This window comes from Hypomesus transpacificus, chromosome 13, assembly GCF_021917145.1.
Source record: "Hypomesus transpacificus isolate Combined female chromosome 13, fHypTra1, whole genome shotgun sequence".
Taxonomy (NCBI): Eukaryota; Metazoa; Chordata; class Actinopteri; order Osmeriformes; family Osmeridae; genus Hypomesus; species Hypomesus transpacificus.
The window spans coordinates 487,613-501,250 of NC_061072.1; the positions used below are offsets into that span (position 1 = coordinate 487,613).

The 13,638-nt window shown below is 42.3% G+C and overlaps 2 protein-coding genes across 4 annotated transcripts; both read right to left on the bottom strand.

Moving 5' to 3' along the window:
• Positions 1–212: 212 nt before the first annotated feature.
• Positions 213–4,630, bottom strand: arf2b (ADP-ribosylation factor 2b). Its single transcript, XM_047032221.1, has 5 exons — positions 4,533–4,630; positions 2,976–3,133; positions 2,559–2,669; positions 2,256–2,380; positions 213–2,034 (listed from the first exon to the last, which is right to left on the bottom strand). The coding sequence occupies exons 2-5, from the start codon at positions 3,121–3,123 to the stop codon at positions 1,873–1,875; spliced, it is 546 nt and encodes a 181-aa protein (XP_046888177.1). The 5' UTR covers positions 3,124–3,133; positions 4,533–4,630; the 3' UTR covers positions 213–1,872.
• A 90-nt stretch (positions 4,631–4,720) lies between these two features.
• Positions 4,721–13,413, bottom strand: LOC124475529 (mitogen-activated protein kinase kinase kinase 14). 3 transcript variants are annotated; one of them, XM_047032219.1, is made up of 16 exons: positions 13,234–13,413; positions 13,063–13,152; positions 12,057–12,332; positions 11,699–11,768; positions 10,498–11,425; positions 10,218–10,352; positions 9,837–9,966; positions 9,393–9,521; positions 8,750–8,854; positions 8,233–8,396; positions 7,784–7,934; positions 6,934–7,500; positions 6,621–6,727; positions 6,402–6,522; positions 6,181–6,281; positions 4,721–5,856 (listed from the first exon to the last, which is right to left on the bottom strand). In XM_047032219.1, exons 3-16 carry the CDS (start codon positions 12,298–12,300, stop codon positions 5,692–5,694), a joined length of 3,117 nt encoding a protein of 1,038 aa, XP_046888175.1. In that variant the 5' UTR covers positions 12,301–12,332; positions 13,063–13,152; positions 13,234–13,413; the 3' UTR covers positions 4,721–5,691. The 3 variants fall into 3 exon arrangements, with proteins under 3 accessions (XP_046888175.1, XP_046888174.1, XP_046888176.1); XM_047032218.1 differs by lacking the exon at positions 13,063–13,152; XM_047032220.1 differs by lacking the exon at positions 13,063–13,152 and having other exon boundaries at positions 5,787–5,872.
• Positions 13,414–13,638: the final 225 nt, after the last annotated feature.

A 13,638-nucleotide genomic window follows, 5' to 3' on the forward strand; every position in this document is an offset into this window, starting at 1 on the left:
AACAGGTGCAGTCCTACGAAATAAATTAGAACACAATATGCCTAACCCACTCATGAACAATTTGTATTTATTTAACAAGTTGACTAATGGAACTGTGAACATGGTTTCAATTAATTTGATCGTCAATTCTGTAACATAGCAGTTTTGTTTCTGTGTTGGATCAAAAAAAAAAGGAGAAAAGTCTCAAGTTAACACATTCTTCACACCAGGTGTTCGGATCAAATTATAATGTTTAATGTGTTCAGGAAGCCCCACAGAAACAGTTTTGCAGGTGGAACTTGCAGAATTACAATCATTCTTGACATAAGTGCCAGTATAACACCCATGACCGCACACTGAAAAAGGGTGCTTAGCTCATAACCAGTTAGCCTCCCCCCTTCTCCCGAGTCCACCGCAGTCCTTTTAGCACTGAGGATGAGGGGGACTGATACCAATACCTGCAATGATGTGCTTGGTAACTCAAGTATGAAGCATGTGTTGTGAAAAGATAGTTGCTTTTGCTATCATACCCTTTAGCTAGGTTTCCTTCATTAGCCTGAAGCCTTACATTAAGAGCCTTCATATTTGGTGCTTTCCTTCTTCCCAACCAGGAAATTAGCAAAGCAGGCTGGGTACAGCCTGCTGAGGTACTGCCGCCAACCTTTTGTGAAAAACCTCATGGAACATATTAAGGTAGAAAACCAATCTAGAGTGGCTAGGCCCCTCGGGGTACACTACTTTCATATACAGGATTTGTCATACTGCTCAATTGCATTTGGTTCAGCAGTTAAAGACACTAGAACTACACACAAAACAATACGTAACATTTCATTGAGGAATAAAGTTTGAAGCCATTGAATAGTCAGTGAGAATTAAAGCGACAAGTTTTGACCACCTTTGAAATGCATTGGCGACTTCATTTTACATTGTAGGCGCAACCGTTTTCATTAGTTGAACCTCTGGTATTTGAAATTAAAATGTCAAGTGTACACATTTTGAAAATGACAGAGAGGAAATCATGTAACATTTATTGATTTTAAATCAAAGCAAATCTGACATCTTAGGGAGTTATCCTATTGTTTGTGCTTCATGGTCTCTTGCAGGGAAAAAGGGTAGTGTTCACTGGAGAACCATTGCTAAGAATTATCTGTAATATAATAATGATATAAAAACAAACAGCATGATTTTCAAATGATGCAAAGAATGATCGAGGATGTGGGGGGGGTGGTCTCTGTGGTCTCTTCGATTTGCTTCAACCTGATACAGGTTACAATGCAATTCATTTCAGTTTTCCATTTTCTTTTACAGCTGGGTCAAAACAAAACACGTGTTTAAATGAGCATGCTATTATTTAGTCTCTACACTGGTTGTACAAATCATGTAATATATTAAATAGCCACTATGGGGAGGGAGGGAGCTGGCACCCTTGCTCTTTCTTTGCCTAGTGAAAACCATGCTTGCTGGGGGGGTGAGTAGGAGGGTGGTAGTAAGGGGCCGTGCAAGATCGAGAGTTGGGGATAGGCTGGGCAAGGTGGGAGGTGGTGAATCGGTGGAAGGGGGGGAGAGCCAGACCACTGTTACCACAGGAGGTGTGTAAAAGGCACGCCAGGGTTACTCCCGATCCCAGCTAACGAACACAGAGACGCCTTCACACCCACACGCACGCGCACACACACCCGACTGCAAACACACAATAAAACACACAGGAGCAGCACAGGCTAAAACCCCGTGAGGATGGATGAAGAGAGAAAGAAGATTGGGGAGGGGGGGGGGGTCGTTGTGTGAAACGGACCAGAATGGAGAGGGAACTTGAGGGCTAGGGGCTTGAAACCGGTGCTGCCATTGTGTCAAGACAGAGAAATAATAAAACAAAAAACAAATAGGTGGAATGGATCATTTCTGGTTCTTCAGCTGGTTGGACAGCCAGTCCAGGCCCTCGTACAGGCCGTCCCCGCTGGTGGCGCAGGTGGCCTGGATGTACCAGTTGCGCTGGCGGAGGGAGTGCAGGCCCAGCTTGTCTGTGATCTCTGCAGCGTTCATGGCATTGGGAAGGTCCTGAAGAAAATAAAAAATACATTTGTCAAATATGCAGTAGTGCAGACTAAATTAATTTAGCTCTGTATCTTGTTCTTTTCAAATTGAGTAACACGCAAGGAACAGGAAAAAAAAGCAAAGTAAGTGAGTATCACAGAAACACCCACAGTTCGAATGGGGTCCCCATTATCCCCGAGGATGATATATTCAAGGGATATGAAACAGACCGCGCTACAACTCACCTGTTTGTTTGCGAAAACGAGCAGCACAGCGTCTCTCAACTCGTCCTCTGCGAGCATTCTCGCCAGCTCCTCCCTCGCTTCATTCACTCGCTCCCTGTCGTTGCTGTCCACCACAAAGATGAGTCCTGGGGAGGAGAACAGCGGTCACATGGTTGGAAAAGCGTCAAACATTGAACTTATTTTTATGAAGTTCATGAAAATACACTCCTATCAGGGGGGGCTGAGGAAACAGGGCGAGTTGGAATTCCGTAAAAGGGGAAACCTGTTTTATAATTACTACCTGCGGGGAGTTTAGTGTCTCACCTTGAGTGTTCTGGAAGTAGTGGCGCCACAGTGGCCTGATCTTGTCCTGACCACCGACATCCCACACTGTGAAGCTGATGTTCTTATATTCTACCGTTTCAACATTAAAACCTATGATGAAAAGATAAAGAGTTAGTTAGCCACAGAACTTCTATTAGCCTATGCAATAGATTTATTTATTAAACCCTCTCCTATTGTCACCAATATTTTTGCTGATGTGTCTCATGCAAAAGTTCTGAAAACAACCAGGGAATTTTCATATGGCAGCCAGGGGAGGTCATCAGTCATGGTATACTACTGTTTTTTTTTTTTTACAGTTAATAAACTAGGCCAGGCTGCATTGCAATACTCATAAAACATTGAGAGGTGCTGCAGGAAAAGGTCCATAGTTAATATGCAAGACTGAATGATCCTTACCAATAGTGGGAATGGTGGTGACTATCTCTCCTAGTTTGAGTTTGTACAGGATAGTTGTTTTCCCAGCAGCATCAAGTCCCACCATGAGAATTCTCATCTCCTTCTTGCCAAATAGGCCCTTGAACAGGCTTGCAAACATATTCCCCATGGTGGTAAATCTGTAAACAAAGCAAGATACATTCTAGTGAAGGCAACTAAACAAGTATTTTAATAACATCGTATGCTGATCGTGGGACAAAGTGAAAATAACAAACGTCACTGATGTAATCGTGAATTATGTTTTTCATCAGTTAACTACTACCACTACTTTTGGATGGTTTCTTGAGTCTGTTAGTGATGTTAACCTGTCCTGTCTAAATACCCTACAAGTAACAGGTAAAAAAGAAAAAAATAGGCCAATTGAACTGTTCATTAAATCTTGCGGTTATAAAGCAGTAGGATCTAGGCTATGTGCATCCTTAACGTTTCCTTGGCTTTGTACCCTTCTCCATATTATTATATAGCACAGCTAGCAAGGTAAGTCATTCTAAAAGTTAAATCTGCCCACAAAACAAACTGCAATGACAACTCTAACAGTAAGTGGTTAAATACGTGAGTGTTGATCGTAGACATGTTTTTAGACCATATGTAAATAAGTCTTCGTCTGCTATATTCCTTCTGCAGCGCAATAACAGTATGGTGCATTTAGCCAACATGGCTAGACGGCCACCAATTCTAAACTTGTTTGTGCATTTCCGGCAGAGCCAGTGCAACCTCGCTGGCTAGCCATCACTCTGTTTGTAGCATCGTGTATGCGGAGCAGTCGACAGGGATGCTTATCTATGCGAGCTAAGCTACCTTCAACAATCTAGCTATACAAACAACGGAAATACGAGCTTTGCCATCTAAACTAGCACTAACTAGCAGGTGATTCACCGGCTAAATTGGGCCTATCTAGTTAACAGGCAAGATTGACTTCGCACTAGATGCGCGTTAAATTAAGACACCGTAAGTCAAATGTGATATTCTAGAATAGCTTGCTACCTGTTTTAATTGTTTTTAACGATTAAGCATCCATTACTCGTCGGCCACAGGCTAGCTAAAATAGCTAGCAATCTTAGGGCGTATGCTGGTAGCATAACCAAAAAGATAGCTAGATTAGCTAGGTAGCTTGTCCGTCTCGGACGCAGTACTAGCTAGTGCTGCTAGCTAGCTCAGCCATCATCTCTGACAACTTGTCTTAACTAGATATCATTGGGTTCCTCACCAAGAAGATTGCATAGTCAATTAGACGATGCCAACAAGCCGTGGGTATTTAACTATTTATTTACACTCAGTTGGCTACTAATGCACGTACTGTAGCGGGGGTTACCGGCCCCTAACGTTCCGATTGCTAGCTAGGCTAAAGCTAGCAGCTGATGATAATGGCTAATGCCGCGTCAGATGTAGCCAGAGGAAATGTGACGTCATTTCAAAAACGTATAACGGGGAAACGAGGCGTGTGGGATCAATTGTGGCTAGGTCAGATACGAAATATGTACCTTAAAATTACAAAACGGTATTTCAACGCATATTTACCTTAGAAAGACGGCGTCTAGACCTTTCACTTCTTTTCCACTGTCACTCCAAAATGGCGTTTTGCGCAACTCGACAGCGAAACCGGCGTTTGGGAACTTCCCACTAAGACGTCATCCAATCATATCATCCACTATGCAAACGAGTCCATGCCTTCTCATCACACCGTCCTATCACGGGTGCGGAAGGGATTTGGGGACAACGTTGAGGAAGTGAACTAAGGAGGTTGTAACTGTGGACATTCAAGACAAGTTTATTCGGGTTTCGGCCAGTCTTTCTGTCATTATTTGCAGATGTTGTTTAACTGTCCTCTATATCACTTGTGTAGATTGTAATGTATTTAAGTCGTGGGCCTGTTGAGTCAGTGTCAATTTTTTTAAACAATTTGCAGTAATGTGACCTTGTTTCATAGACCACAGATGGCTACTCACGCATCCATGCAATGAAACGTTGCGTTTACCTGCGGTAAAACTATACTGTATCATCATTTGTCAAGAACTGATTAATTACTAAACGGTAGATTTATGTAACTTGATGATGTGCAGGTTAGACAAATCCTGGGGAGTGAATAGTTTGACAGTATGGTACCCCAAGCGGAAAAAAAGGAACACCACAGAGTAGCCTACTACTACTAAGAAAGTACGTATAATTTGTTAAACTTTAAAGGTCGGTCCGAATGCTGTCCAATCATTAGTGCCTGTGTGTTTGACAGTACTGCGACGCCCACAAATAGGATTGATTTAATTGTACTATCAAACCTTTAGCTGTATTGGAATCAGCATTTTAAGTTCATTTCAGCATATGACAAAAAGTGCTTTTCAACATTGCCTACCGTGCCTTTAAGTATAATTGTTTTCGCTTGGGACCCCAGACCCTAATGCAATTTGACTGTCAAAATGATCCTGATAAACCTTTACATATCAATACAATTTATTTAAAAAGTAAAAAATATTTCAAACACAAGCAATGGTTAATCACTGGATAGTCATGAAAATATATCTTGACAAAATTGAGGTAGCCTACATTGCCCAAAAATATCCACCAGGCAGAATTACTGCACAAAAGTCAGCAAATCACAATAATACATGAAGTTCATTGTCACATTGATGGAAGTGCTTTGAATAAAGTAAATACAGAATGTGAATAGAGTTTATGCCATTCATTAATCCCGAATCTCCAGCTTGCCCTCCTTGATTCTCCAGTTCCAAAGCTGGCATCCATCTGGGGCGGGAACACATCGAAGCCACAGTCCCGACTCCTGGATCTCCTGTTGGAAGGACACTGTCTTCCTGTCCAGGGTCTCCATGCTGAAGGCCTTAGCTGTGATCTTAATAGGACATATACTGCATATCATTAGTCTGATAGATAGGATATTAATATATCAGGCAGACATGACTTTAATCAGTGTTTCTCATTTAGTCAAATTATAAATATTGAGTATTCAGTGACCTACAACATCCCTATGGATACCAAGAGAAGTACAAAACGTGTTTGGTGCATTCAAATACATATATCTGGGTGTATCTTTGAAGCCTGATTAGGGCTAAAAGCAATTTTATTGAACAATATTTGCCACAATAGAACGACTACACCTTAGAAACAGGCAGATGAGTGTAGGATGGAAAGATTCATATCAAGTCGATATACTTACTTGTTCACTGATCCCTATGGCAACGTGGCCTACTTTGACCTGCCGACGTTCTCGTATCCTGAGACACTCGCCACCAATGTTCTCAATCCATATATCAACACCTAGAGTATATACGCAGAAAACACTGACTTATGGACTAACCAAGTAAAATCGACCGGTGAAAACCAATCAGGTGTTCAGGATGTAGGCTTCTTCAACAACTAAAACGCACTGTCAGATACCTTCAAAGCAGTGAGATTGCGTCTGATTGGTTGAAAGCAGCCATTCCATATGTCCGTCTGTCTGGCTGTTGTACGAGGAGAATATTCCTGAACTGAGGTCGTCTGACCAGCGATCCGAGTCCTTTGTGAACAAGAACATTTCAAGAGAACAGAATAATTTTTACTTGACTAATACAGAATGCATCCAAACGTGGTTCGTCTGTGTGTTTGAATAAACACCTTGTCTGTGGCATCTATATAGGAATCATCAGTGTTGCTTAGACAGGATGGGGGGTGGTCCCGAGGTTCAGGTGACGGGGTCTGGGCCACACTTCCCACGGTCACACCTAGGAAATACATTATCAAGAAAGCATCTTTAGCCCTATCTCACCCATTTTAAACAGCCCAGGTTCTCTACACTGAGAAGATACTAAACAAAGTCATACATAGTGCATACTAGGAACTGAAACGACAGCGAACTTAAGATTTTGGACTATGAATAACAAACTGAACATTCAAAATTTGATAGTGCCTATAGGTGTTAGGTCCTAACCATCTCTGAGGTATTCTAGTTCTGGTTCCGATCCCCAAGACTGACGAGTCGGCTGGCCTTTCCGTAGAACAGGGAAGTGGGCTTGTAGGACACGGAAAAGCTCAGTGGATGAGGAGGAATTCCATTCTGACTCTTCTTCTTCCAAATCGCCCTCATAGTCCCTCTCATCATCTCGGTTTCCCAAGGCAACCCTTTCTTTGGAATATTCCTCCTCTCCCAAATAAATATCCACCTCAGAATCCGTCTCCCATTCCCAATCATTGTCTTCCGTCTGAAGGTTGTGGAAGGAGCTTGAATGTGATTCCCAGCCCCCGGCTTCCATGGAATCTGATTCCGATTCAGAGTACTTTTTCCATTCCGATTGTCCCTCTTCTGAGTCAATGCTGTCTTCATCAGCAGCCATGGCTCTCCAAGGGCTCACCCATTGCATTGTGGATGCTGATTTGGTGACTGCTTGTTTATCAAGTGCAGATGGGATCCTGAAGGATTTCCTGGATGTGTGCCCATTCTGGGCCTTGCTGTTCACCTGTTTCTCAGATTTGATAGAACTGGAGCAGAGGCCTCCAACTGGAGAGAGATAAAGAGACACAACGAGAGACTTCACGATTTGTGTGTGTGTTTTCTCTCTTTCACATGTAAACATACAACAAGCACTAAGCAAAGAGACTGTTAAATGAACCATTACCACTTCACATCTGCTGCAGTTGCTTTTGAAACCCCAAACTGCTACTAACTATGCTTCTGAAATGGATAGTATCTTTTGTTTTGTACTCACAACATAGACAAATACATTAATTTTTCAAAGGTAGTTTTTATATGCCAAGGTTTTGACTGTTCTTTGAAACAATACCTGCCCTCAGGGCATGGGTTGTCCTTTTCCTCAGATCAGTGGCTGATGCTCTTCTGATGGGGTCTTTCTGTAGTCCTGCTTTGAAGACCTCAGCAGTAAAATGGTTACAGCTGGCAGGCACCTCCCACAGTGGCGCAGGTTCACTGACAATCTGAGCAATGGGTGAAAATATATATTAATCTACTGTAGTCATTTTAATTTGTTGTATTTAACAGACAGGTAAAAGTTAATGAAAATGATGGACATATTGAGTATATATATATGTGCAAGGGAGACAAGGCCTTATGTTTCATTATTAAAGTTTTACTTGATTTAGAACAAATCCATCACCAAACAAGGGAAAAGGATTAGGGCCACCTAATCTGATACTAGTGATGGTTCTCAACATACCCATTTATTATATACCTACAATTTTTGTTGTTGCTGATACGTTTAGACTTGTTTCTGACCTTGAGGCACAGTGGATGAGAGTAGTACCGGATCCATGGGTGGCATCCATTGAGCATGTGCAGTAACATACAGCAGCTGCTCCACACATCTGCTTTGGCACAGCGCAGGTCTCCTCGTGCCACCTCCGGTGCCATGTGGCTCTCTGTGCCAGGAAACCCTGGCCCTGCAATGAAAATAAACTGTTGAGTTGATTTGTCAGACTATTGCTTTTTTCAGACGTCTTCATTGAGGCAAACCTTTTGGGGGTCCGAATGAGTAGAATGGATTATCTGCTTAAAATATCCAAAGGCAGAGTTACAAAGTTCTTTCAAACCTTTTTCTATTCTACAGCTAATCCAACTGTTTCATCTTGCAACTGTGCAAATGAGCTGTTCTGGGAAGTGGTGATCTAACTATTTATATCCAGTGGACAAAAGAAATGACAATAGACAAAATGAAGGTTATCAGAAAGGTTCTCCAGTTGACCCAAGTGATTGAAGTGCCTGTCACATCTGAATTCACAGAGGTACAACTTACCTATGAAGGTGTTGGTGCTTTGGAAATTGCTGTCTGTGGTTTCAGAGAGACCAAAGTCACACAGGAAAGTGTCCATCCCGTCCACAGACAACAGCACATTGTCAACTGTAACCGGAGAGAAACGGAGACATGAAATATGGTCCAATGTAGACCGAGGTAACTTCACAATTTTCATAGAGCAGAGAGTATAGTCATACTTCCCAGGAGAAATTGCAGTACCTACATAATTAGATGTGAGAACAAATATTGAGACAAGAGTCAGCATTGTTTCAAACGTTGTTACACTAGAGGAAAAGTCTTCTGATACTAGAGGGTCTACCAACAGTAGACTTTCCAGAATACATGCTGTGATGCCACACTCTCCCACATTTCTTATAATTGGTCACTATCTCCTTTGGATTTAGGAGTACTGACTTAAGGCATGGAGGATAGGTGAATAGTAAGGGACCAATGCTTAAAGTATACTTGGTACCTAATATTGGCTATTGAAATGCTGGTGATTTGTGTAGCAGGAGTATGAAGACTTCAAGCCACAGACATAAAATAATAACTTTTTTTTCAGGATTGGACACGGCTGCCCATCCTTGCACATCACTTTCAGAAGAGTTTTTAAAAGTAAATGACTTGAAATGATTCCACGTACCTTTAACATCGAGGTGCAGAACATGTCTGTGGTGTAGGTGCTCTAGCGCCCCCAGTAGCTGATGAAGGTAGTGCAGGGCCAGATTTTCAGGCAGACTGCCTCTCTCTCTCAGAAGATGGGCCAAACATCCTGGGCAGATCAGGGAATAGGATTACATGCTGTGCTACTGTGACTAACATTGTGTTGCTACAGGATACCTTCCTGTTGAAAAATGGCACTGTAAGGAATCCGAACAATTTCTTTTGCAGTGTGCATAAGTGAAAAGATAATAACTGATTGGAAAAATCAATCCCCTGAATTGCCATTATAAACTAAAGAACAAGTGCTTTTTGGATTAGTTGTCTGGTGCATTACTTGTCTTTTAAATGTTGGACATTTTAAGGATGAAACATTTTGAGAGAGATACTTCAACTCTGCTCTTCCAGGGTTTGGGGGAATGTTCACCTGGCTTTAGATCCATGAAGAGTGTGATGTTCATTCCCTCTCTCACAGCACCAAAGAGCTCAACAACCCGAGGAGAGTCGAGAGCAATCCATGTGCTCACCTCCTCACTGCTGAAGTGACTCAGTGGGATCTTAAATGGTCAAACAAAAACTGTTAAAGGGCTTTTAGGATTTAATCCGAAACATGAAAAAAAGAATCTAACAACACAATGAAAAGAGTTCTGGTTTACGGGCAGGAATAAATCCTAAACTGCACCTTTAATGAGATTTTAGACATTTTTGCCCAAGACAAATTTAAAGAATATAATTAACACAGAATAATAATGGATTGAATTGATTTAGCAAATAGTGTGTCTGTGTGACCTATTTCCTCTTGGTTTACCCTCTTGGCTGCACACTCAAATCCTGTGGATTTGTCCTGCACACAGAACACATCACCAAACGATCCATTCTGGATGTGGTGAAGAATGTGGTATTGCTTTCCTTCCCTGTATTCAGACTTGCAGACTCGGAGTTCCTAAAAGCACACACACATTCCTAAATACAGTGATTCATACATTACAAATCAAAAAGCTACTGAAATGTTCATAAAAACAAATTACATTTCAGAAGTTGTGACACTGTGTTTAACAAAGAGAGGATAACACCAAGGGTCATCTTACCTTATGGAACATGAGGCCTTCATTGGGTTGCCTGTCACTCTCAACTAAAGCCTCTCTCACCACCTCTTTGAAGAAAGTTGAAGCGAAGCGCAGATCCCTCTGGGTAACTCTGCCCCGTAATCCCTTCACTGATTCTGATTCTCCGCATGCGCTGTTAGGCACCCCATCCAAACTACAAGAAGAGCCGGAGACTTCCTCCAGACTGTGACTGGAAGAGTTGGTCAAAACATCTTCACTGGAAGCGGATCCTGACACATGCTCCAGGCTGCAGGTGGATGTCAAGTCAGACACACCCATGAGGCTGCCAGATGCACCCCTTTGAACCAAAAAGTCGTCTGACACACACATGATGCTGGAAAGGCAATCTGACACGTCCATAATGCTACAGACAGAGTCGGACACACCTCCTATACAGATGGATGAGTCTGATTCGCTCTCGTGAGTACAGAGAGATTCGGACACACCCAGATCCTCTGAACTACAGGACGAGTCTGACACTTCCCTGAGTCCGCAGTGGCTGTCAGAGAGTAGCATATCATTTAGTCCACAGCCATTGTCACACACATCTGCACAGCTGCTGCAGGTTGCAGACACCCTCCCATGTCTAGATGGTTTAGACACGCCCTCTGAGCTATAGCCTCTGGTGCTGCAAGGGTTCCAGTTACTGTCAGTGTGTTGGGGGCATACAGGAAGTTGCAAGAAGTCAGGCGCCTCGACCGGCTCTTTGTCTGTCGATCTTAACCAATCAATCTCCTGCACCCATAAACCCTGGATCACCGGCGGCTCCTCCCCTTCATCCCTCCTCCGTCTCTTCTTATTCGGTCGTTTGCGATGTTTCCTCCTCAAGGGACGGTACTGGACTTTGTGTGGAGCTGCATACTCGTCTTCATCAGTATCACTTGTAAAGATCAATTGCTTGGCTATGGACCTACACGTATAAAAATACAGAAATAAATGAGTGGATCTTGAAATAATTTTCTTCAGACTTAAAGCAAAACATTTGATAATGTCAGCTTTTAATGGACTCCCCCCATGCCAAATGACGTTGTTTCCGTGGGCAAGGCACTTCACCCTACTTATCTCGGGGAGAATGTCCCTGTACTTACTGTAAGTCACTCTGTATAAGAGCGTCTGCTAAATGAATAAATGTAAATGTAATAAATTGACAGTTGGTTTGTAATGTAGTCAAAAGTACCTGTACCTTTTGGGGAGGTGAGGTCGGGAGAAGGGATATTCAGTGCTTGTGGGGCTGAACTCTTGGCAGCCTTCACCTTAAAACACATGGTTCAGCATCAAAGATAACCCACCATAAACCAACTTCAGGATCCTCAAAGCCATTTCAGGCAAAAGTAGTCATTTGTTTCTGATGCTAAAAGGTATAGACTTTTAATACAACTGCTAATGTTCTGAATTGAATCTCCAGTCAATGACTTTTCACTGACAATGAGTGTAGCTTTCCATTAAATACACCAACTCTATATATTTACCAAGTTGTCAGTTAACAAGTACAGCAGTGTCATCTACCCTTGAATGGGCCAGTGCACTGATGGCAGCCTTACCCTCAGCCTGAGCAATGATGGAGACATAGGGGGTCTCTTCAGAGTTCCCCTGGCCCCCTGTCCCCACCTGCTTGGCAGTGCCATGCTCCATCAGCAGGCTGAGGTGAGGGGCAATGGTCTGAATCAGTAAGTTATTTTCTTCTTCTCCCTTGACGCCATTCTCCTCAACCACAAAGGACAGCCCTGATCCTCCCTTTACTTCAATGAATGGTGTGTTGGAGTTGAACATTCTGGGGATAGCCATTCTTCAAGCACTTGAGTGTCTACTTAAAGAAACTGAAAGAGAAACAGAAGTGTTATTGTGTCTTCCCATATATTGAATAGTGAAAGACTTAAGTACCCAAAGTTAAAATATAAAATGCAAGGCTGCATGAATTTGTTTCATGTTTTGAGGAGAACAAGAAAAAGAAAATCTATCTTTGTCTCTAAAGTCTGAGAGAAATGCAAAAGTAAATTATGCATTCGGCAGGCACTTTAATATGGTGGCATTTGGCATGGCTGGGTGTGAATGAACAGACACCACTGGTGATCCAAGCAAGCAGTGTATAAATAGCATGCAGAGATTTGGCACTCATAGAATTTCCTGCATGCTTTCCACTGGGCTACCCAGCTGTTCAAGTCTCTCTTCTTTTGCACCCGCCATATTGACAAGGAAGTCTGAGATGAAAACAATTTTTGGGTTGACTTAGCTGAACGTAGCTTCATACTGTAGGTCTTAAAATTCCAGTCTGTACATACACACCTGAAACTTACTAACTCTATTCAATATCTTTGAGAACGTGTCTATTTCATAAAGTTACATTTTTTATAAAATGCCATATAATGTCAAAGGAATATGCATAAATATAATGTCTGGTCACGTATACAAAGATAAAGCATAATTGCAAAGTGCACTTCTGTTACAAATGTTAGTCCTAGATAGTAAGCTCTCAAGTAGCTGCCTCAACCCTTTGCTTAAACGTAACTTCCGACTGCTGGCCTGAAATAGCACACGTTGCCTTTGTACCTGTAACAAAGTGATTCTGTCCATCGCCCACTTTGTCCAATGTGTCCCAAGCTTTTCCAATCCCAATCCACCACCCCCTGGTTTTCACCACTACGATATAAAGGAGTACTTACTTAGATTAGAAATCATCTGTTAGATTACAAATATAACCGTAAGAAGTTGCATACATACCCCAAAAAACGTGAAAACACTGTTGCTCCTTTTCAGTTGGATGTTGTCTTACTTGACAGATTGTAAACTTTGACCAGGTATACAGTTCTTATATCCCATTTGTCCAGTGTGTGTGTTGTGTGTATGCTCCTGTCCTGAGTGAAATCCACCGGCTTTTTGCCGGCAGGCCCCTCTGATTGGTCGATTTATCTGTGTGAGTTGTGAGACAGTTTGCACCCCCTTATTAACACCCACCCCATACCCGCATAACACACACTCATACACAGATACCATCTTTGAAACCGAGCCTTGGGCATGCTGTATCCATAGAAACAATGTTTAGCCCATACACTGTAGACCCTTGTGTAGATCTGAGAGGATATGATAAGTTTAAGCAGCAATATAGTTATATCCTCTTAACATATG